Here is a 24,315-nt window from a genome sequence, read left to right as displayed (position 1 = left end):
ACCTTTACCGTTCAGCCTGATAAAGGCCTCTGGAGAGCTCTAATGCTTGCATTCTGTGCTGTGTTATTTTGGTTAGTCTTAATGAGAAGTACTTATTTTAAGATACCTTGTGACAGTTGCCTATGCATGCATTGGAAGGCATCCATCGTGTATGATATGAAGTGGTCTGTAGGAAAATAAGTTGGTATAGCGCACAATGCAAAAGAGGGGAAGCACATGTTCTGAAAAATAAATGCCTATGGAAAGAAAGGTAACGTATGGTATTTTGGTTGCATTAGTACATCTTTATGTGTGTGTTGAGTGCTGTCAGGTCACTTCTGATTCATGATGACCCTATGAATCCATGTCCTTCATAATTCCTATAATGAATGGCCTTGCTTAGATCCTGCAAACTGAAGGTTGAGGCTTCCTTTTTAGGCTCTCTAGTCTTTATGCCAGGAAAAGGAGAACTGTATCGCTAAATGCTGGCTAAGTCAGCTTTTTAATTGTGCATAGGGAAATAGGATAAGTCATTAGAGCTGCCAAACTTGGTGTGTGTGTGTGTGGCTGGAGTTCTTTCAGACTGTAAAAGTCAGTTCCCATGGTGATAATGGCCACTTCAGAGGGGGGACTCTACAGATTCACATCCTTGTGGAGCTCTTGCCCCTCCCCAAATGCCCCTCCTCCAGGCTCTGAACTCAAATCTCCAAGAGTTTCCCCTGTCACCTTCTCTTGGTTTTTTTTTTAGCCTGAAAGACAGCAAGGGAGCAGGGTTCCTAATTTATCTGTATTTTAAAACTCAGGACTGCACTGATGGATTTCCCCCCTCCTTTTGCCCAACCTGTGCACCTGCAAAAAACACTTCCGGAAGATGCCCAAAAAGCAAAAGAAAGAAAGAAAAATATCCCACAATCGTTCAGTCTCCATACAAGGCAATTTGTGAAAAGATGCATGGTACAGTGTAATTCATCAAATAGGCAGGGATAATCAGCAGTTTAGATAAACAGAAGTGTAATCATGTTGAGTTATATGCAGGGATGATTAAGCATGAATAATGAAGGTAATGAAAATCTGGATAGCCCTAGCTTTTTTGATATTTCATTGTTGTTGTTTTTTAAAGGAACATTATCTGAAAAAATTGAGAGGAATGATCAATAATAAAATGATAAATAAAATAAATCAATAATAAAATGATTTTTCTATATGATGTTGAAAAATAGGCTTTTAGAGTCTCCTTATGATGTATTTGTCAATCCATGACCTAAGCCATTGTATCAACCAAGGACTTTCTGACAAGTTCCTTGTTGGTAATGGGAACTTCCTTCTGATGAAAAAATAAAAACTGGGACATTTTGGAGAGAAGTCATCCCACGCTAAATAATAACCCTGTCGAATGCGTTTTCCTGTACACGAAAATATTATTTTTGGGTGTGGGATGGATCTGTGTTTCCGTTATTAATTCAGCCAGAAAACTGGTACTTGGGATTTTATTTGGTGAGCTCACCCTTTTACGGGAATATACCAACCCTCCCCTTGAGGGCGCACAATGCAGGACCAGCTGGTTATTGAATGTCAGAGGAGAACAGCACCGTGCTCTTCCTATTCGATTTATGGCAGATATCCCCCCACATTTTTTTTTCAAAAGCACCATTCTAGCCCCCTCCTCCCTTTTCTGGAATCAGAGAGGTGACCCCACCCGCAGCCTGGCTGCACGGAGTCGACTCATGGTAGCACACCGCCACCTGCTCGCCAAGCGCTGCATGCCCTAGCACCCGGGATTTCGGGACTCTGGAGGGGGGGGGGCATGCGCAGAAAAACGGCCAGGCAGCTACAACGGGATCCCGTCTTTCCCTGCTCGCGGCTTGACCCGGTGTAGAAAAGCCGAATTTGGGAGATTCCACCCCACGAATTTTTCAGCGTGGGGTGGGGGAGTTGCTTGCTTCATGTGCAGAAAACAATCCAGCTCTCTTTTAAACCCCTTTGCATTACGTGGGCTATAAAATGGTGTTCCAGATATTGCCTACCCGAATTTCCCAGTTGTGAGGAGAGGTTTTTTAGGCGAACGAGCAAAACGACAGGGGTTGCATAGCCGAGAACACGCACACGGGAGCTGTCCGGGGAGCGCGCGTGTATGCTCTGTGCAACCGTCCAAGCCCCGTGCTCGGCTGAATGTCTGCATGTTTGCATGGGCGCGCGAGGGTTTAGGGCAGACTGCTTGGGAGCCGGCCAGGGAAGAAGGGGCAAGCAAGATTTGTAGGCCGCTTTTGCAAAAGCAGCCGCGGAGGCGTGCGCGCGCGCGTCACCGCTGCCCTCCCTCCTTCCCTCCCTCCAGCACGCCTGGCCGAGGGGCGCTGACTTGGGGTTGGCGGAGGGCCCCCGTCCGCGCCTTCCAGCTCCTCCTCGTCCTGCTGCTGCTTCAATGATGTCATGGAGAGGCAGAAGCCGAAGGAGGGGGGGAGGAGGAGGAGGCGGCGGCACTGCAGGTTCATGTGTATATAATGAAAAGGCATTTGACAATCTGCCAAAACGCACGGGAGGAAGAAAGTGGACCGGGTGGATTTCGTAAAGCGAATCGTCATCATCTGCAACTATATGGGGAAGGAGGAGGGGGCGGCGGCGGCGACTCCAGCCTCGGCTGCCTCCATGTGAAACCCCCAGCAGGAACCGAGGGGGGCCCCACGGGGAGGGTGGGGTGATCCGGGGGGGTATCCAAGGGAGGAAGGGCCGCTGCAAGCGGAGAACCCGAGCCTCCCCCCCCCCTCCTGCAGGGGTGCAATTTCTTCTCCCCGTGGCTCCTCGCTGGGATTAAAAAGCCTCCTCTTGGCAAGCAGCAGCAGCAGCAGCAGCCATGAATTCGGCGGAGCAGACCGTTACATGGCTGATCACCCTGGGCGTGCTGGAATCGCCCAAAAAGAGCATCTCGGACCCGGAGGGCTTTTTGCAAGCGTCGCTGAAAGACGGGGTGGTGCTGTGCAGGTTGCTGGACCGCCTGCTGCCGGGGACCATCGATAAGGTCAGTGGCTTCTATTCTTATCTTCTGTCCCTCCCCCGCCCCCTCCCCGGCCAGCCTTTCTCCAGAAAAGAAGCGGCTTTTTGCTCGGGCTTCGCCGCCGGAGCGCGCGCATAATGCAGATTGGTGGCCTCTCCTTGCATGCCCAGCGGATCCGATAACCGGTTGCAGATGGTGGTGGCCCTGTCGGGTGCTGAATAATGCAGCGACGCCAGTTTACTTTCCGATCCTCTTTGGCACAAGGCGCAACAGTCACCTAGGCAGAGAGGCGCCTTGCGCAAGGAAGAGGCGCGCACGACACGCATGTGTGCGAATCTGGCAACCACCTTCCATGGTGGGCACGCTGGACATACTGGAAAGTGAGCCGGACTGGGATTAAAATAGATCTACGTCCTTTCCTTTGTTCGAGGATTCCCCCCCCCCCCTCCTTCCCCGCCCTTGCAAGCGCAGGAAGCGTGCGGCCTTTGCCTTGGAAATGTGTTGCCTTCCTTTCGCCAGCAACACGGATATCTCATCTGGCTGGGAGAGCGGCAAAGGCGCCATTGGCCGGGGGGGGTGGGGGGCGCACGGTCATGGAGTTTGGAGCATGACTGGGCAGCTGGACTTTTACACCCCACCTCCCCACCCCTCTTGAAAGGAACAGAAACTCCAGAGAGAGTTTTCAAATTTGTCTTGGGACAAATGGAAGAGGATTGTATTCTTGATTACCCAATATAAGAATTGCCATACAATGCCATGTGAAGCTCTTATACATAACATGAGCAAAACGTAAAAACAAAATACAGGAGGAAGATGGATATTGTAGGAAGCCATAAGACAAAATCTAGAAACAAGAGCCACAGAATCCTTTTTGCTTTGATCAACCCAGCTATCCCTTCATGGAGTGCAAGGTTTTGAGTTCCTCAGAATCCGTTTTGGGACCAGATATTAAAAGAACAAACACAGAAATGAGGCAGGGAAGGGAAGAGAGTGTTTTTAAAACTTTCAGGCCCCAATCTTAAGGCCTCTTGTTGCATTCACAGAGTTTGAAGAAAGTTTTCCTTCTTAAGCTGTTAGTGTAAATTGCAATTTTGGGGACGTACCCATTGTAACCTCGTAACTGACCTTCTTGACAGTAATTATTGAGGTAACTGCTATTTCTTGGTAGGTGTACAGACAGGATTGGTGGCCTGAAGATATTGCAGTAGACACCTGTTGAGATTTTCACAAATGCTAAAATCCATTTGTATCCTGGGGAGTGGGGGGTGGGTGGGAAATAAGTATAGACAAAAGGTCAGAAACCCCAATCTGTAAAAGCAGACTCATTTGGTACATTTGTGAAAAATCCTCCATGCTCAAAGAGATGTTATTCTAGCTTTGTGTGGGGAGAAAATCCAAATGCTTCTGTTCCTATTACTTTAATATATATGCTTACATTTAAAACAACAACCCTTAGTGCTCATGTTGCAATATGTTGACCTAGTTTTGAAGTGTTGAAAGCACTGTTGATTTATGGTAAGAGTTATTTTTAGTTCTGATTTTGGCATCTTCTGTAACATGTTACTCAATAGAGCCAACATTGTTTATTTTGAAAACCAAACATATCACATTTTTATTTTCTATTACATGTGCAAAAATGTTTGTGAGAGCTGATTTTCTTGCCTATTTCTCTATTAAGGAACAAGCTTGAAATAAAAGAAGGTTATTGTCAAAGGCTTTCATGGCTGGAATCACTAGGATGTTGTGGGTTTTCTGGGTTGTGTGGCTGTATTCCAGTAGTATTTTCTCCTGATGTTTCACCTGCATCTGTGGCTGGAACATGGCCACAGTGTTCCAGCCACAGATGCAGGCAAAACATCAGGAGAAAATACCACTGGAGCACAGCCACACAACCAGAAAAACCACAACATCCTAAGAGAAGGTTGTTCTTTGTATTCTGCATATTAATGGGAAATATATACTTCTTATTTCATGTCTAAAAGCAAGCTATTAGATATAGTGCATCTTCAATTTGAGGCTATGGTTTCAAACATATCTGTGGAAAAATGGGTATTTTCGGATTGACTCCTTTCAGAGTAAAGGAGATATAAACGTTGACCTATACATTGAGTAAAGCTTTATACTAGTAGATTGGTGAGAAGGGAGGGGAGGGGGAGAATTAAGTGTTTTCCCAGATGTATGGGAAAATTATGATGCCTAAAAATAGTGTGACTTCAACAAGGAAAAATCATTTATGAGCCAGAAGTTTTGGTACTACTCTAGGGAGGTTTATGCATCAAGAAGGTTATTTGTACGGCAGTAACCTCTAGAGGGTGTTGTGACTGTTGGCAGTGAAGCCTTCCAGTTGCGTCTGGTGAAGCTCATATACTTGAGTTTTCTCTTTTCCCCTCAGCTCTGTAGCCTTCAGGTCTTTCAGAAGTCAGAGGCAGGCTACTAGGTAACAAAATAACTTTAAATAGAGGTTTTGATCTGGTCAGACAAAACTTGGTGACTTTATCACACCTGTAAGGGTCTGACTGCAAACCTTGGTACCCCTGCCACCTTCAGGGCTAGGAAGCGGTGCCATCGGTAAATGGGATGGTTCAGGAATAGCTGATGTGGTATATTTCAGCCCTAGTTCCTCCTTTTGCCATTCCCAGGGAACTGGTAGTCCAGGTAGTGCATGTGTCAAAATGTGTGGAAGATGGAGGAGCATGAGGTATACTGTGAACTGGAACAGGTTGAAATGTGGGATGGGCATTTATGGAGAGAGAGAACAAGCACTGCTGATAGGGAGATGCTGAGGTTGTCAGATGTTGAGCTGGGAGTGTTTCCGCATGTGAGGAAATTTTAGAGGCCCGGTAAATACCAATGGGAATGGGACTTGGATGCTGAGGAACTGGTAATTGCAGGTTGAGTCTCCAGTCCAGGGCTGAGGAGAAGCAGCCTTCAGTATGTAGCAGTGTTGGAGAAGGGACCTCAGATCAGGGGTGGAGCTACCAGGGGACGGGAGGGGGTGCATTGCACCGGGCGTGTGCCTGGGGGGGGGTGGAAAATCACCCCCCCCCCACACAGTCACCTTAGTTCAGCCTGAAAGTGTAGGCTGGAAAAACTGCCTGTTCACTTGAGGCTGAAAACGGCCTGGTGGGAACTGTGAGCCCCAAGGTCTCCTGGGAAGTGTAGTTCCCACCAGGCCATTTTCAGCCTCAAGTGAACAGGCAGCTTTTTCCAGCCTACACTTTCAGGCTGAACTAAGGTGACTGTGTGTGTGTTGGGGAAGGGGCGGCGGCGAAAACACAGAATGTGCACCTGGCACAGTATGGCCCAGCTATGCCTCTGCCTCAGATAGCAGGATGTAGAAGGATTGTCAGGACAGAATTGGAAGAGGCATTTTTAGAAGCTAAGTACCTACTGCCTGTATAGCAGCTGCCTCACAAACCAAACTTTTTTTTTTTGCAGTGGAAAAGAAGGGGTATGTCCCCAAAGTATCTGCCAAGTGGGAAGTTTGCAGCCCCACAGCCTGTTTGATTTTTACATTCCTCATTATTAATATATTCACATTGTCTACGTGAAAATTTTGCCCAAGAGTTAGAAGGAACTGCAGAAAAAATTAGTTGCTTAGAAAAGGAATTGGGGCAGTGGTGGAGATAAACAACAGAGAAAGACCAGAAGTGGCTCACCCTTCATTAGATGTCTGCTTCCTACCCATTCTGGTTTCTTTTGCCAGTTGGTGAGAAACCTTCAAAGTTCTCAGCGTATAAATCTCTCTTGTACTGGGTCTGTTCTCACATGATGAATATAACATGTTGTTTCCACATCTGCCTATATATTTCAGTATGTTTGTGGCTGGTGTGCATGAATAACAAACAATCAAACAAACATAGCAGTAAGCTAACATAATAAGAATTTGGGCTGCCCAATCCACAGCTCCAGGGCGGCCAGGGATGGAGCTGTTGTGGTGCCATCCTTCCACCTCCAGAGGGCTTTTTGGTGGCCCGGGCAGGCAAAAAACAAAAAGCCCCCTTGCCACTGAAAAGCCGTCCATTGGGCTCAGTGGACTTACATCATTGATTGACGTGGGCTTATGTGAATCCAAACCCTGGGTGGTGGTGTCCCAGGAGGTAAAGATGGAATGGAAGCTGGCTTATGGTGGCCCCATCCCCAATCACACCTTTGCTCCTGCTACACTGGTGGAGTCAGCAAGGGTGTAGAAGCACGAATACAGTTTTCTGTGCTGTAGCGTTTTTTACATCTCCGCCAGGCCCGTGGATTTTTTTTGTGGATTTGGCCACAGTGATCCATAAAGCAGTAACCTGCAGACTGGACTACTACAACTCGCTGTATGTGGAGCTACTCTTGAGACTCTGATCCAGAATTTATCTGGTTGCATCCTTGCTAGGGGGCCATGGAGAGCACATATCTACCCTATGCTTTTACAGCTGCACTGGTGTCCAATTGTAGACCAGATCAGAGTCAATGTTTTGCTGCATACCTTCAAAGCCCTACATGGCCTAGAACCCTCATATCTTCAGCCAGAGGAGTACCGGGGGAGTAAATGACATCTGGAGATAAATTGTCTCCGGGCGCCCCACCCCTGTGCCTGGGGGAGGGGCTCCACTCTCTTGCTGCCCCGCCCCCTGCACCTGGGGGTGGGCCCTCCTTCCAGCCGGCAGCCAGCAGTCCCTTATGCCCTCCTCTCCGGGGAAACAAGAAGAGACTGCTGTCCCCGGCCTCAGCGAGCTGCTTTTATAAACACTGAGGCCTGTGGATGGGGCTTAGGGGGCAGGGCCAAGCCTCCCCAAGCCCACCAGCAGAAGGGACTGCTGGCTGCCGACTGGGAGCCCAGCTGGGAGGGGGGGCGGAGCCAGGCACCCTCACCCATGTCCATGTTGATGACGACATGGGCGGGGTCGAGGGCGCTTGGAGATGACGGCAGCAGGAAGTCCTGCTGCCTTATCGTCTTTGAGCACCCTTGACCCTGCCCATGCGTCATCGACATGGGTGGGGTCAGGAGTGCTCGGAGACGTTGAGACAGCGGGAAGACCTGCTGCTTCATCATCTTCGAGTGCCCTCAACCCTGCCCATGTATCATCGATATGGGCAGGGTTGAGGATGCCTGGCTCCGCCTTCACTGCCGTCTTCCTGGTCATGAGGGGGGCCAATTTTGCACCCCATGTGACCAGAAGAGTGGCACCTGGAGGCAAGGGGTACCCCCTTGTCCCTAGCCAAATATGCCACTGTCTTCAGCACTGTCTTTTCCAGTAGAGGCCCACAAGAGCCTTGTGGTAATAATCTGAAAATCATCTGTTGACCCCCGGCCTGAAGGCTATCCAGTTGTCCTCAACAAGGACCAGGGCTTTCTCAGCCCTAGCCACTACCTGGTGGAACACTCTACATAGGGAGGCCCAAGCTTTAAATGATCTGGTTCAGTTTCATTGGGCCTGTAAGGTAGAGCTATTCTGCTGGGTATAGAGTTGGGGGTAGCAATGGTATACAGCAAATCTGTCAGCTGGCCTCAAGCTTATGCGCCCCCACCCACCCCCCCCAATATTATGTATTATGCACACTGTTTTAGCACCATCAATTGTATTGTTTTAATTCACTTTTAATCCATGTATTTATTTTGTGTATTTTTTATTGTTGCTACTCGACCTGAGCCCTGCTATTCAGGAAGCTGTAAATATAAGTATAAAATTAATAAATAAATTAAAAATTATAAAATAACTATATAAATAAAAAATAGAGATCTTGTAGCAAACTGCATTTGACAGATAGAAAGCACAGAGTTTGGCAAACTTCTCTTTCCCAAAGAGTGAAAAGTTCAGTGGTAGCTCCAGGGTTTCTTTTCTGTCAAATGAGAGAGAGAGACATCACTTTTGAGATGTCTGGTTTCTGTGTAATCTCTTTAATGACAAATGTGCAAACAGAGCTTGCTGGATACAAGCAGACTCCTAAAAACCAGCAGCAGCAGATTTCCAGAGACTTTATCAGCTTTAGCTTAATCCCAGTTGTAGCTGGAAATGAAACTTCAAGTGTAAATTCAGACTGTAACCACCTTCTTTCTGTTACACCCACCCAACTGTCAGAACAGCCATCTTGGATCTTATCCTGCTAGTAGATTAGCTCTTAATGCCCCTGATCTTTGCTTCCATTGAGAAATATAACCTTGTGAATTCTGACTATTAGCAAGCAACTGGCTTATGACAGGACGGCCATCAAGCAGCCCTGATAACAGGGGCCCACTCCCCACTCACCATAAGCCGCGGGGTCACCTCTTGATAGGACACGGGGATCCTGGACGTTCCCCTCACCACCAGCGGCCACTGCGCAGCTGCCCAGAATTTGCCGCTCTCCCACCTCCTTGGAGCGCATCAAATTAGGTCCTCTTCAAAGAGCAACATTTTCCAAAACCCCGCGGTTGCCGCGGGGTGGTGGGGAACCTCGGCTGTTTACGCGTGGTTGATTCACTGTGATGCACAGCTTTCCGGCCAATCAGGAAAAAGCATCCTCCATTTTGTTTAGGGAGGGTGTCCCCGTCAGAAAGTGGGCAACATGAACCTATGTGATGACGTAGACACGAGGCGACATCCTCTTTTACAATGCACGCTCGCGGAAATTGAGACGTGTGCACAACGCGACGTGCCAACATTGCTCCCTTTGCTCGAGCTTTATGGCTTTGCGGCTTGGCAGCGCCCATTCACGGCAAAGTGCCGCTGAGTGCACGAGGTTGTGGGCGGTGGAAACCGAAACTGATTTTCACTTTCGTTTTTCTGCCCCATCAATTCGCTGCGGATAGGTGCGTGCGCGTTGCGAGCCTATCAAAAACAACTTCTCGTGTCAGCCAATCAAAATGGAGGGGCTCCACCTTCGCTGGTCACGCGCCCACTTCCATCGCATGTCCATGACGACACACGCGAGCCTCAGCCAATCAGAACGCTCGATTGCCATGGAACTCCTCCTCTTGCTCCCCTGCGTTATTTCCTGAATGGCAAAATGAGTGGGGGGAGACAAATGTCTCCGCGGGTCGTTTCACAGAGGCTTTTCTACGCGGGGTTGCTGCGGCGTTGCACTTAGAAGAGGTAAGTGGGGAGTGGCCCAGGGAGTTTTGGGTCAGCTTCTTGGAACTGTTGTCAAGATGGCTGGTTTGTGATTGACTGAAGTTTAGGAAAGGTCCAGTCTTGAGCTGCTGGCAGCAAGTGGTAGATTATTCATCATTTTGTGGTGTGTCTTCTTGAAGGATCACCTTTCCTTCTGTGATCCTATCTGGGTTTCTTCCTGACAGGGCCCTCCAGTAACATTATTACCTCTGCTCTGGCCCTTTTTTTTCCTCTTATGGGTCTGGCCCTTTGACATGCTCTTTTTGAGGAAGCAAGGTCTGGTTTCATAAAAAGACAACGTTGTTTAGATAGGCTTTTAGTGGTGACTAAAGATTATGTGGGGTTTTAAAGATTCTGTGGGGTTTTGTGCTATGGAGAGCACCTGGGCTATTGTCTCAATTTCTTATAATTGTATTGTTCTGTGGCTTTAATGTCTCTGTTGCTTGCTTAGCTGGGTTTTGTAAGCTGCCTTGAGCCACCACAGACCCCAGGATACCAGGACAAAGTACCCATCGCCAGACTGTCACAGGGTTAATTACCTTAATTGGGTTTAATCCCACCCTCCCACCTGTAGACAGCATCATGCTGGAATAGATAAGATTTTGTCCAAACCTCATGTGCTGTACCCAATTATTTTATCTGAAGGGATGGCTCATAGTTCATGAGGTGATGAAACCATACTCCTGTAAACACTTTCTCGAGCGCAAACCTCTTTAAACATGTTCGGAGAAAGTAAACTGCAAGTCTCACATTTGCCAAGCATTAAAAATTGAAATTACTGTAACATTATTGATATATCTGGAACTGTATTATTTGCGAGTAGTCAGATAGAAATTTGGAGCCTGGGTATTCTGCTCACTTGTCCCACCTGAGTGAGCAGGATTGGAGATCAGGAATGAGATTGGAACAATGGAATGGAGTGTCCGCCTCTCATAATTGCAATACAACTAAATAGTCCGAAGAAACACTTCTAATTGTACAGAGCAGCCCACATGGGGTCCTGTGAACAGGGGTCAACAAATCTGGATCCTGGTAACCTGGCTCTATTTAGTCTCAGGAAGATTAGTTTATACAAGGTTCATTATGATTTACCAGTCAGGCAGCTGATATGATCTAGGCTCTAGGACCAAACTACCGATATGTCAGAATAACTTTCAGTTGGTAATTTTTAGGAGCTTCCTAATAATTAATTACTTACTTTCCATATGACAATTTAAAAGCACGTTAAAGTACAAAAGATAAGCATCTAGCGACTTTGGTGTATCTATTGCCTTTATGGTGTTTGCACAGGTTGCTTTCTTCCCAATGCGTCACCCAGCATGCAGGAACAAACAGATGGTGCAGATTTCACTGCAACCTGGGTTCCACTTCCAAGTTTTCTTGCAGAAAAGCCAGCACTTGACTAAGGAGCTGCTAACTTTGATTAATAATCTATAAAGTTTCCACAGGTGATATGCTGGTTGTTGGGAGTCCTTTATTAGGAAGTGGCACTTGTGAGACCTTACAATGTGTGATAAATGTACCCTACATAATAGTTTTAGAAACCTGGCATAAATCTGCACATGGATTGTTGGCAAGTCTTTGCAGCTAATCTTTATGAGGCTCTTGGGTTGCTGGTAACTCTTTATTTTTATCATTCACTTTTTTGTAAAGCATCTCTAAGTTCCTACCATTCTCTTCACACATTTATTTTGTTTATTTGTGTTATTTATACGCTGCATTTCCCACTGAGGCTCAAGGTAGATTATGCAGTTGTTCATTCTAGCATCCCACCTACCCCTCCAACATACCTTAAGTTAAAGACTTCCTTTTATTTTTGCAAGAGCCACATTTGGTTTTGTACTGGGCTACGTTTGGCTCTACCTTTAGTCATAGATTGGAGACCCCCTACCCTTGTGGCAGCATGGGATCTGTCAAACTACAAACATGTGGACATGAAATCAAATTCAGAAAAAGTGGTCGGAGTCAGAATGAACAACCTCATCATAGATATTGAGGCTAGTACCGCGGGCAGCAGATCAAGAGAGTCCCTACCTCTGGTGGCATGGAGGATATGGTGGCTATTAGGGATGACCTAAGGAAAGCACAGGGAAAACTGCCATTGCATCTGGGGCACTGCTACGTGGTAATGAAAACTACACAGGGAATCACAGCTGTGTGGAAGCAGTTTTGGCATAGAAGAATAATAATTTGGGTTTATACCCAACCTTTCTCTCCTGTAAGAAGTCTCAAATCAGCTAACAAACTCTTTCCATTCCTCTCCCTTCTGAGGTAGGTGGGGCTGAGACAGTTCTGAGAGAACTGTGAGTAGCCCAAGGTCACTTAGCAGGCTTCATGCCTAGGAGCAGGGAAACAAATCCACCAGATAAGAGTCCGCCACTCATGTGGAAGAGTGGGGAACCAATCACTGTTCTGCAGATTAGGGTATGCCATTCTTGACTACTAACACCTCACTGACTACCCATGCTTCTTTTAATGGTGCCATAGCTGTACTCTTCCAGAATTTATACCTCTATCTTTTCTACTGTGTGCTCTTGTACCCATCCTGGAGATACATGCCTCACTATGAAAATAAGTGTAAGCACTCTAGTCCTGGTGAATGTTGTAGTTCCCCATTTTGCCAAATGTCTGCTGCCATCAGTGTACTTTTAGTGAATTTCAGAGGATGTAATAAATTGTTGCTGATTATTCTTTTATGACGATTACTAGTTTACAGTATTATACTGGGACAGTGGAAATTAACTGGAGTCTATCTCAGAAAAAGATGTTAATAGGATTGTATGTTCCTCTACCACAGAACTCAACATGCCGGACCTTTTTTGTTGTAGAATGTTCCACCTGAGTCCTACTGACTACCTAGCCCTGATCATTGCATCCGTTTGAAAGTAAAAATACAATGAATTATAAATGTTCTTGTATCAAATTACTATGTTCAGTAATGCACAAAATAATTTATTTATTTTATTTATTTCCTTAAGCTTTTATACCGCCCCGTCCCCGAGGGGCTCTGGGCGGTGTACAACATAGGAATAACAATGTAGGATAATTAAAACATTTTAAAAGCAGCGATAAAACCATAAAACTATTTCTAATAGATATACCATAAACCCAATAAAGTAAATGGCGTTCAACAGTCTATTTTAAAAGCTCCCTCCCCTCCCGTAAAGGGGAGGGGTGGCGTCCAGCATTCTGATTATAAGTTCACTCCCCCCCCCCCCAAAAGGGAGGAATGGCGAGTCTCATTAGATGGCAGTTGGCCCAGATGTCAAGGGCCAAAGAAGGTTTTGGTTTTGACAAAGGCAGCACACAAAAATGAATGACAATTTTCATTTTTGTTCAGGACTATATTCTAATATGGAAGCATACAATTTTCTTGACTGCCCCAACTGATTGTACTAACATTTTTACCTGAGACAGAGTATAATGAAATAGTTAACACATTTGAAATAATCTAGAAATAAATGCTAATAGGCCTCTTTTTGCTTATACTTTCTCTCCTCCAGATACTAAACCTATATAAATCTGGGTTGTTTGATTAAATCTTTTAATTATCACTGAATTAAATTAGTTTCAAACACTGTTGTTTCTACTTATTTTAATAGCATTTAGACTTGCCTAACTGAAACACCTTTCTCCTTCTTGCGCTCTCCCACCCATAAGTTATTTTCATTCTGCTGCAAACAGCTTCGCTCATTAATTATTATGAGTTAAACATAATACACGCTGCCCTTAACAGGGACGTTTTTGTACAAATGGATGTAGTAATTAGAAACAGATGAGAAATACAGAAACTGAGCGTGAAATTCACAGAAAATTTAACAAGAGCCGTATAAAACACTTCCCATGTGTTCATGTTTAAAATGCAGTTTTGTATGTCCAATATCTTACATTGTTTTGTTTTAAAGAAAACAGTTGCTGGGAGTAAGGACTGAGACTGATCTCTTTTGAAATGTCTTAGTGCATCAAAAAGTGGCCAGTAAGCAGGGAGAGGCCTCGCCACGGGGCATTTGGGGCACCTTCTCCAGCCCCAGGCAGGGGGCACCCCAACAACAATGCCCCCTAAAAAGAGGGGGGAAAGAAAAAGAGGAACAAACTCATGCCCACACTCTCCAGCTGTCGGGTAGCTGTCGGCTGCTGCGCATGTCTGCCTCCTCTGGGGCTCAGGCACCAGCCGGCTTACCAGCCCTCATGCCCGCTCGTGTCATATGATGCCTGGGTCACATGCCCCTCCTTTTCTTTGAACCTGGAATGGCCCTGGGAGGGGGGCAGTGATTCTGCTTCTCCATCCTGGACTGTGATCAGTGTCCCAGAATCACTATCACCCCTCTGCCAACAAGAGGAGGTATGTGTGAAAATTAGCTTGTCAGTCTTATGCACTGGAAGGAATCTTCTGTGTGGGACAAATATATATTCAAGGGACCTGCTAGATATGAGCTCATTGTGTTCCTATACACATACATATATTCCACACATACAAGAGGGACTCCTCGTTCTAACAATGCTGGGTGAAAAGATTCAGAAGGATTCTTTCTGCTCCTTTGGGGTGGCAGGTTTCCGCAGCCTGGCAGGATAAAAATAAGGGGTAATTGGCAGCTTGGTGGGGGGTATTCCAGCATCACATCAACATACAACATCACATCTGTGGCGAAGCTGGAAGTGATATCATCACGAGGAGGGCAGCTCTCTGGGGCTTATGCAAAACCTGCCCTGATGAAATGGCATCATTTCTGGTTTTGCATGGGAAGTGACATCTCTTCATCTGTTTGTGCCTGTCCTCAACCCCCCCCCCCCCATTTCTCCTGAAAACTTCTCTGTCTCCTATACAATAGGTAGGTTCTATTCTGCTAGAAAAGGGAATTCTTCTTGGGTACATTTTGGATTACGTGGGAAGCTATGTGTGTTAGCATAGAGCCGTTTGTTGTACTTGCAGTGGCTTGTCCTGATTATTGCAAATTCCTTTAATACGCCTGACAACAATTAGGGAAACCAAAACTATAGTGATAGAAGTAGTATAACAGTATCACAAGACAACTATAAAGGTCAAACGATCTTGCAGAGAACAACAAATTAGTGGACTGGATTCTGCAGAATGTTTCTTCTAATAGAAATGGATCAGAGGAAGTGCTTTTTGCCAATTTGCCTGTTACAGACTGACAGCTCTCTTGTGCAGGTAGGAAGTTTCACTCCACTGGTGGAAATACTTTCAGCCAGTGAAGATTTACTGCAGGATCCAAGCCAGTAAATTATGCTATCATAATTTCCTCTCTTTTATAAATCTTCCCCTCTCCACTGCAATAAAACACATTTGGCTGTACAATTTGATGCTGCCTAAGTACAAAAAGAGAATAAACCTGATGAAAACAACAGAAGCATAATTAGTAGCATGAAGCAGTATGTCTCCCTGTCTTTAAGGAACTGCTTTGTAGCCTTTCCATGTCAAATTAAAAACCTAAAAGCAACATATTTTTTCTCTTTTTTGTTTCAAATATTCTCATGACCCCATGGTTTTGGACAATATAAATCACTTTAATACCATTCTCTGGTTCCACCTTCCCATTGAAGTTACTACAGCCAAAATTTTAATCTCAGCTAGTGTGATACCCAAGTCAGTATCAGCTGGCCAAAACGGCTCTATGCTAACAGGGGGTGCACAACGTGTGGGCGTGACGAAGGCATTTCGGGGGCGTGCAGGGTGTGACAAGGGCGCAGGGCACACATGTGCCCTGGGCGCAGTTCCCCCTCGCTCCGCCCCTGCCACTGTCCCATCGGCATGTTCATATGCCTCCATGCAGGCAGTGAATGGAGCCCAATGGAAGCAATGTGGGTTGCCGTTGTGCTTTCGCATGGAGCAGCGGGTTTTTTTTGTTACCTTCCTCCGTTTCATAACTATGTGGGCGAGCAGGCATGGACCCCCACAGCCATGCTGACGTCCCTGCGCCCTTGTGTGGTTATGATGTTGAGAGGCAGGACCTCTACAAACAAAGGGAAGTGCGGCTGCGTAAAGTGCTTCCCAGCCAGCCTGCTCGCGAGTGGCTGCAGCCCGTGTTAAAACTGAAGAATCGCGGATAGCACGATTCTCAAATAACCCGTTTCGGGAGAGATAACAGGGGGCTGCTTTGTTTTAGGGGTGGGAGCCATGCAAAGTTTCCTTCTGGAATGAGTTTTTTCCTGTCCCCAGCCTGGGTTTATTGCCCTGTATGGAAGGGAAACTTGCTCTAAAGGCAGGAAGATGAGTATAAGACACAGTAGAGCTTTATTGGTGGCGGTGCCCTTTTTTACCCAGGAACATGCATCAGGCCAGTTCTCTCTTAGTCCTTGTAAATCTCATCCAAACATTCTTATTTTGCAGTGTCTTTTAAGGCATATTGTTGTGGTACATAGTAGTAAGCTTTCAAACCTTTAAAGTCTTCAGCCATTTGGAGGCCTGAGACTGCTTTTCATGGAATTTATTTTGATTTTTTTCACTATATATGGCTGTTTTTAGTTGAAATTATGTGTTATAGTTTTTTATAATGTATGGGAATATTTATGACATCATCTGTTTTATGACATCATCACAACAGTTAAGTGTCCATGTATTTTATGTAATCAACAGGGCAGAACTCTACACAGGGATGCCATTTGTGGCATTATTCCCACGGCAATTACAATGCTCATTTTTACTCTTTTAAATGTTGTTTCTAGTTTTTTCCCCTCCCTCCACCCTTCAAGTCTGTTCTCCCTCTTCTTTTTTTCTTCTTACACAAATCTTTGAATTGAAAAGAAAATGGAAATGATGGTGTTTGAAACAGGACAAAAAAATGAGTAAAACATGCATGAAATTAAGTCTAATTGAATTTATAATAGAACTTTTGAAAATGATTGCGAGAACAGTCTCTAAAAAGCGCATTTCAGCCCTTCTGCTGCTGAATCTGTGCTAAAGGTCTTCATGAGCTGCCTGGAGACCACATGGAAATCATATATGTCACTCTGAGCTCAGGATGCAAGTAAAATAAACAAACGTGTAGAGTCAGGTTTCTGTTCCATTCATGGTCGTGTTCAAAGAAGACTCTGGGGTGCAAGTTTCTGTTCTGAGTAAGTCCATTGGACTCTTGACAAAAATAGCCTCTCCTTGTAAGAAGCGGCCAGAATGGCTTTGGCAGACTATTAGGAGCGTTTTTTTCCTTTCTCCTGCAGCTATAAAAGGTCTCTTCAGAGAGAACCTGTATGTGTGTAGAAAGCTAGTGTGGGCTCAGTGGGGGTATTTTCTTCAAGGCATCTGACTAAGTGGCTCTAGTTTGCAAAAAGCTTTTGCTGCAGTCCATTTATCAGTTTCTTGAGGTGTCGCAAGAAGACTCCTTGTGATTTTGGCTGGAGCAAGGCTACCCTTCTAGAATCTAAGTGTAAGAAGAAGGCGAGAAACTCTTTAACAGTGAACAACTCTCTAGAATGCACAGATCCAGCTCCCCTCCTGGTCCAAACTACACTTTATGGGGAGGCACATCTGTAAAATACCGCCTCATCCTCTTAGTGGAAGTTATGGTGAGAACACATGGGTTCTGGTTGATGCCAAGAGGGGAACAGCCTTAAATGGGGTGTCAGTTTACTTTCAGAATTGATGCATGAGGATATATGGAAGGTAGTGATCCTTTAGATATGTGGGTCACCTGTAAAGGGCTTTAAGATTTATAACCAATACTATGAGTTGGACTCGTACACTGGCTGGCAGTCTATGTAGCTGTTTTAGGACTGGCGACATATGTTTTTGTCAGCTATCTCCTGCCAACCACTGACTCTTGAATTCTGAACCAGCTCAGTTTTCAGGTTGTCTTCAAGAGCTACCCAACTTCAAGTGCATTGCAGTAATCCAGCCAGGAGGTCACAGAAGCATGGATCAATGTGGTCAGATAAGCTAAAAAGGCAGTGAGTCGGTTGACTAAATTCAGCTGACACCAGTCTGCTTTTCAAATAGAAGACAACAAGGCAGCAGGACTTCCTGCTGCCTTGCCGTCTTCCTGGTCACATGGGGGACCGATTTTACGCCCCTCATGTGACCAGATCAGTGGCGCCCGGGAACAGAGGGTACCCCCTATCCCTAGGCAAATACGCCATTGCCTGCATATTGATGACACCCAGCCATTAAGCTCTGGACAGTTTCATTTAAGCATTGAGGAGTAAGGGGCAAATGCACACCACATGACAACTGAACCCCATTGATTGCTTTGCTGGGACTTTTTCGTTTGGATGAAGAGGGGGCTGGAAAACACACATTTTCCAAGTTTGGGCTTCATAACATAATTTTATGAACTTATTTCCATGTTATAATGTCTTCCTTTTCCCAGACATAAGACAAACCATGTCAGCTGCTGGTCTATGAGCTTGTTAACACAATCAAGTTTTGAAACATTTTATTGCCAGTTTATGCTATGGTGACAAATCCTGTTCACAGGTACAAGGAATTCCAAAGTGTTTCAATCACATTTCTTTTGCTATCCTCAGTCACTCTCAAAGCTTTGAATTTCTGTACGGAAATGGGATTTATCTTCATTTCTACATAACCCAGCTATTAAACATTAATACATTTTTAAAGCTTAGATCTTGTGCCTGTAACAGCTGCATTGAAAGCCAAAATGCAGCGCAAAAGCTTTTTTCAGTCCTGAAAAACTTGAAAAGTTTGCTTACCATGCAGACAGTACTTATCAATAGCTACCTTGTGCCATGAGGAAAGCTGGGTTATACATATTTTAGTAAATATCCTCCTTGAAATCAGGCTCCATCCCTGAAGACTGGAAGATGGCCAATGTCACACCAATCTTTAAGAAAGGAACTAGGGGGGACCCGGGAAATTACAGGCCAGTCAGTTTGACATCTGTTCCTGGTAAATTAGTAGAATCTGTCATTAAAGATAAAATTATAAAACATGTACAAAAGCAAGACCTACTGAGAAAGAGTCAGCATGGCTTTTGCAGAGGCAAATCCTGTCTTACAAACTTACTAGAGTTCTTTGAGGATGTAAACAGGCATGTGGATAAGGGGGAACCAGTGGACATTGTCTACTTGGATTTCCAAAAGGCTTTTGACAAAGTTCCTCACCAGAGACTATTGAGAAAACTCAGCAATGAAGGAATAAGAGGGGAAGTCCTCCTATGGATTAAAAACTGGTTGAGAAACAGGAAGCAAAGAGTGGGTGTAAATGGGAAATTCTCACAATGGAGAGATGTAGGGAGTGGTGTCCCCCAAGGATCCGTATTGGGACCAGTGCTCTTTAACCTATTCATAAATGACCTGGAAGTAGGGGTGGGTAGCGTGGTGGCCAAGTTTGCAGATGATACCAAATTATGTAGGGTGGTGAGAACCACAAAGGATTGCGAGGAGCTCCAAGCGGACCTTGATAAATTAGGTGAGTGGGCTCAGAAATGGCAAATGCAGTTCAATGTAGCAAAATGCAAAGTGATGCACATAGGGGCAAAAAATCCAAACTTCACATACATGCTACAGGGGTCAGTGCTATCAGTCACAGACCAGGAAAGGGATTTGGGCGTCTTAGTTGATAGTTCCATGGGAATGTCAACTCAATGCATGGCAGCTGTGAAAAAGGCAAACTCTATGCTGGGGATAATTAGGAAAGGAATTGAGAATAAAACTGCAAAGATTGTCATGCCCTTATATAAAGCCGTGGTGCGACCACACTTGGAGTACTGTGTTCAGTGCTGGTCGCCACATCTCAAAAAGGATATTGAAGAGATAGAAAAAGTGCAGAGAAGGGCAACGAGGATGATTGAGGGACTGGAGCACCTTCCTTATGAGGAGAGGCTGCAGCGTGTGGGACTCTTTAGTTTGGAGAGGAGACGTCTGAGGGGGGATATGATTGAAGTCTATAAAATTCTGCATGGGGTAGAAAATGTTGACAGAGAGAAATTTTTCTCTCTTTCTCACAATACTAGAACCAGGGGGCATTCATTGAAAATGCTGGGGGGAAGAATTAGAACTAATAAAAGGAAACACTTCTTCACGCAACGTGTGATTGGTGTTTGGAATATGCTGCCACAGGAGGTGGTGATGGCCACTAACCTGGATAGCTTTAAAAGGGGCTTGGACAGATTTATGGAGGAGAAGTCGATTTATGGCTACCAATCTTGATCCTCTTTGATCTGAGATTGCAAATGCCTTAACAGTCCAGGTGCTCGGGAGCAACAGCCGCAGAAGGCCATTGCGTTCACATCCTACATGTGAACTCCCAAAGGCACCTGGTGGGCCACTGCGAGTAGCAGAGAGCTGGACTAGATGGACTCTGGTCTGATCCAGCTGGCTTGTTCTTATGTTCTTAAATATATATATTCAATACATAATTGTATAATATCGAATAAATATAGATATAATTATTTAATAAATATAAATACCTGTTTGTGTAACCCCTGCTCCTCCTTGTTATTGTTTGCATGAAAGGTATCAAAAGTTAGGGATTTATGATTGAGGACTATCTAGGAAATCTGTGATCAGATCTCCTGGGGCTTACCATAATCCACCAGGATCCCAATTTAGACTGTGGGAATGGCAGGAGGATTTCCCCCCTCAAACCAATGGTAAACATCCATCCTGAGCTACTACTGGCTCCATTAGTCAGGTACAATACTGGTATCTTTTCCGCTGCAGGCGACTTGCAGCTTAGATGGGTTTGGATTAATGAATTGATTTTATTTTTGTCCCATCATTTCTCTCAGGGATCCAAGATGGTGCACATGGCCCCCTCACAACAATCTTTTGTGGTAGGTTAGGCTGAAAAAGTGATTGGTTCAAGATCGTCTGTGAATTTCATAGTAAAATGGAAATTTGAATCCGGGTCTTCCCGGTCATTGTGCAGCACCTCTAACCATTACGCTAATCTGATTTCAAAACTCTTATTTTGTGTGATCCATTTGGATGTACGCTCCTCTGTGTCTTTTATATGTGTGTTTGTGTGTGAGGAAAGGGAATATAGAAGCATTTTTCATTGACTCATTAATAGAGAGCCAGCATGGTGTAGTGCTTAAACAGCAGCAGACTGTAAGTCTGGAGAACTGGGTCTGATTCCTCACTCCTCCACAAGAGTGCCAGAGTCTAATCCAGTGAATCAGGTTTGTTTCCCTGCTCCTCCACATGAAGCCTGCAGGCTAACCTTGGACTAGTCACAGTTCAACTCTCTCAGCCTCACCTACCCCTCAAGGTGTCTGTTGTGGGGAAGGGGAGAGGAAGGGAAGGAGTTTGATATCCACTTTGCAGAGAGAAAGGTGGGGTATAAACTCAAACACTTTTTCTTCTATGCCAAAGAAGGGGAAGGAGTTTGCAAGACTCTTTCTGCCAACTCTTCCATGCCTTAATTAAATGGCAGGAATCCAGCAGATGCTGAATCCCCCATCCCTGCTTGCAAACCGTGGACCTGTGAGATTCCAGACTGGCAAGCATTGGCTTAAAGAAGAAAAAAGGGAGGCAGCTCTAAGAGTGCAAATCTATCAGGCTTTTCCATGGTGGGGTGGCTGCAAAGACGGTCCCCCCCCCCGTGCATGGGGGGGGGGGAGGGCGGAGTAGGAAGACAGGCAGATCGCCCTGTAAGACTTCCCTCGTCCCCCCCTCCAAACGCCATTTCCTGCCTCCGTGTTTACTTCCCGGTTCAACCCTCCCAAAGCAAATGCAAAACTGCCTGTGAGTGAAGCTTGCTGCGGGAAGAGTGGAGAAGGTGGCGGGGGTTGCACGAGTTTCCCCGCCGGCTCCTGCCCTTCCTCTGTCTGAACGCGCACCGACTGCGATTGAACTGCTGTTGCTGCTTTTTCTTTTGCAGGTTTACCCGGAGCCCCGCACCGAGAGCGAGTGCCTGAGCAACATCCGCGAGTTCCTCCGGGCTTGCGGCGCCACCCTCCGCCTGGAGGTGAGCACATGGGGGGTTTATATAGGGTGGTGTGCATTGGGGACTCAGGGTGGCTGGGAGTTAAAATATGCATTAAGAAAGCAACGCCAATGAGGAAGCACAGTCCAGGAGTGTCTGGCTGCACAAACTTTTCTGTGTTTTATTCTTTTTATTCACTTCCCCCCTCTTCCTTTCCCAAAGTGTACTGCTGTGATTTTTATCCATAGTGGTATTTTAGCTAGCACATGGTGTTTAATTGTGTGCAGCTGCAGTTTTCTTTGTTATGAGTTCGTTCTGTCACGACTTTATATGGTTGCAAATGCTGTCACATTCTTCTGTGTTCAGCTCGTAAGGGTGGACAATCCCTCAAAAAATAATCTTAACTGGGACTTGTTTTCAATTACCCACACGTAGAGCTTGGTTTTTGAAAGAGATGTTTCATATAATTTCAAACAAGTGATCTTGTGCAGTGGCACAGAGAGAATGAGAGCCAAACAGCAGATGTTTAATGTCACAGTTGTTTTTTTATGCAGATAAAATCCAGTAGTACAAAAGGCATGTATGACCAAAGGTTTTGAATTATGTTCCTAGGTAGCATAAACACTTTGTCTAGTTCAATGGTTCTCAACCTGTGGGTCTCGACCCCTTTGGGTGTCGAATGACCCTTTCACACGCCTATGACTCTCTGCATCAGTGTTCTCCATCTGTAAAATGGATAAATATGAGGGTTGGGGGTCACCACAACACGAGGAACTGTATTAAAGGGTCACGGCATTAGGAAGGTTGAGAACCATTGGTCTAGTTGCTTATAGATCTTTTATAGCAGTTAATTATTATATATGCTTGTTCAGGAAGCAGATAAACTAGGAAGTTGGAAACATGATTTAAATCAGTTAAACTTCCCCTTTGCTGTGCTGAGTTCAAGTCATCATATGTATTAGATTTGATTTCACAATATTTACACTGGTAGTTTGTTATTTAAATTAAGCCATCATGCCCTAAATACTCACTAAGTGGGTGGTGTGGTTTGGTGTGGGGCGTCTCTAGGTTTTGCATTTCTGTCTTGCACTGCAAATTACTTGTATTGCACACTTGATCTAGAAGCAGAGTACTTGATCCTTCATCTGTTCTTTAGCCCATATTCTTCAGTGGAGAGGGGCAGATTAAGAACATGCTGTATACATTTTGCACATTTTAATGTATATCTTGTTTTTTGAAGAATGTATGTATGTATCAGAACAGTATTGCCAGAGTCATTCTGAGTGCAGATAGCAGCTTTCTTCACTGGTAGTGTTATCAAACAGGAAGTGGTGGAGAAAACGGCATGTATGAAGAGAGATCAACTGGTGTAGATGCTGGAAGTTTGCAGCTACAGATCTGGCCTGTGTCATCTGTATGGGTCTTGCTACTTTGGATCAGCATTGGATTTTCGTTCTCTCTCTGGAACTTGCTGGAGGACTTAGTGTCCCTAATGAATACAGATGCCTTTATCTTAAGTTGCTCTCAGGGTTGTCACTTTTATATGTATCTTCTGTTTATAGGTCTCATCTGTTGTTATCTGCAGTGGTTGATTGCACTTTATGGTGGTAGTAAGTGCTACTATGGTGGTGGTTGCACCTTATGGTGGTAGTAAGGAATAGGCACAGCAGCTGTCAGGTGAATTGTGCACAGTTCACTTATTCTCCAGGTGTTGTACTCCAGTCATTCTTGTGGATATTTGACAGGAAGCTAGTCAGACTGTGACAGTACTGTAGTGGTTGAAGTCTAATGTGACAAGCTTGTTCTTTCATGTGCTCTGCCAGAAATTTCTGCTCTGTGAGAAATTCAGCAGTAGTGAATGATGGAATAAATGTTCTGAAAAAGAAATTTCCAATATTGCATCTGCAGTTGCCTTATTATGGATAGATTATTGAATACCGTAAACTCTATTCCTTGTGATGATATCTGTGTGAGAGCTGATGCATGTGTATCTGCTGCCATATGGAGGCTCCTTGTAGTGATTTTCTTGTGGTGATTTTCTTTGCATGTGACCAGTGGTTCATCAACGGATGCTTGATAGCCACTGAGGTGTAGCTGATAAGGGAAGCCCAGGTTCAAGTCTCTACTCTACTAGGGTTCGCTGTGTGACCTTGGTCCAGTCACTCATTCTCAAATTAATCTACCTCACAGGATTGTTGGGGGATAAAATGGAAGAGAGGAGAATGGAATAATCCTCTTTGGATCCCCATTGAGGGGAGAGGTGGGATATAAATGAAGTAAAATAAAGGACTAAAGGATTTTTCACTGTAGATTAATTTTTAGGTGATCTGAAGGAATGTGTCAAATATTCATGATGTCTTGCTGGTAGAAGGGTTATCGTTACCAATTATGAGGCACAAATCCTAGCAAATTTTATTTTTAAAAATTCCATG

General features: G+C 45.1%; 1 protein-coding gene across 5 annotated transcripts in view; it reads left to right on the top strand.

Moving 5' to 3' along the window:
• Window positions 1-2,332: 2,332 nt before the first annotated feature.
• The window catches only part of ARHGEF7 (Rho guanine nucleotide exchange factor 7), a 115,928-nt gene continuing 93,945 nt past the window's right edge, over window positions 2,333-24,315 (top strand). Inside the window, exons 1-2 of one of the 5 annotated variants that reach the window (XM_048495353.1) lie at window positions 2,333-2,992; window positions 21,839-21,925. In XM_048495353.1, the coding sequence (XP_048351310.1) occupies window positions 2,828-2,992; window positions 21,839-21,925 (252 nt within the window). In that variant the 5' untranslated portion in view covers window positions 2,333-2,827. Of the gene's footprint in view, window positions 2,993-21,661; window positions 21,703-21,838; window positions 21,926-24,315 lie in introns of those variants that run through there. The other 4 variants (XM_048495352.1, XM_048495356.1, XM_048495354.1 and 1 more) reach the window with 4 other exon arrangements.

This window comes from Sphaerodactylus townsendi, linkage group LG04 (genome assembly GCF_021028975.2).
Source record: "Sphaerodactylus townsendi isolate TG3544 linkage group LG04, MPM_Stown_v2.3, whole genome shotgun sequence".
Taxonomy (NCBI): Eukaryota; Metazoa; Chordata; class Lepidosauria; order Squamata; family Sphaerodactylidae; genus Sphaerodactylus; species Sphaerodactylus townsendi.
The sequence above is the reverse complement of the archived record's forward strand: the minus strand, read 5'-3'. Positions and strand labels throughout refer to the sequence as shown.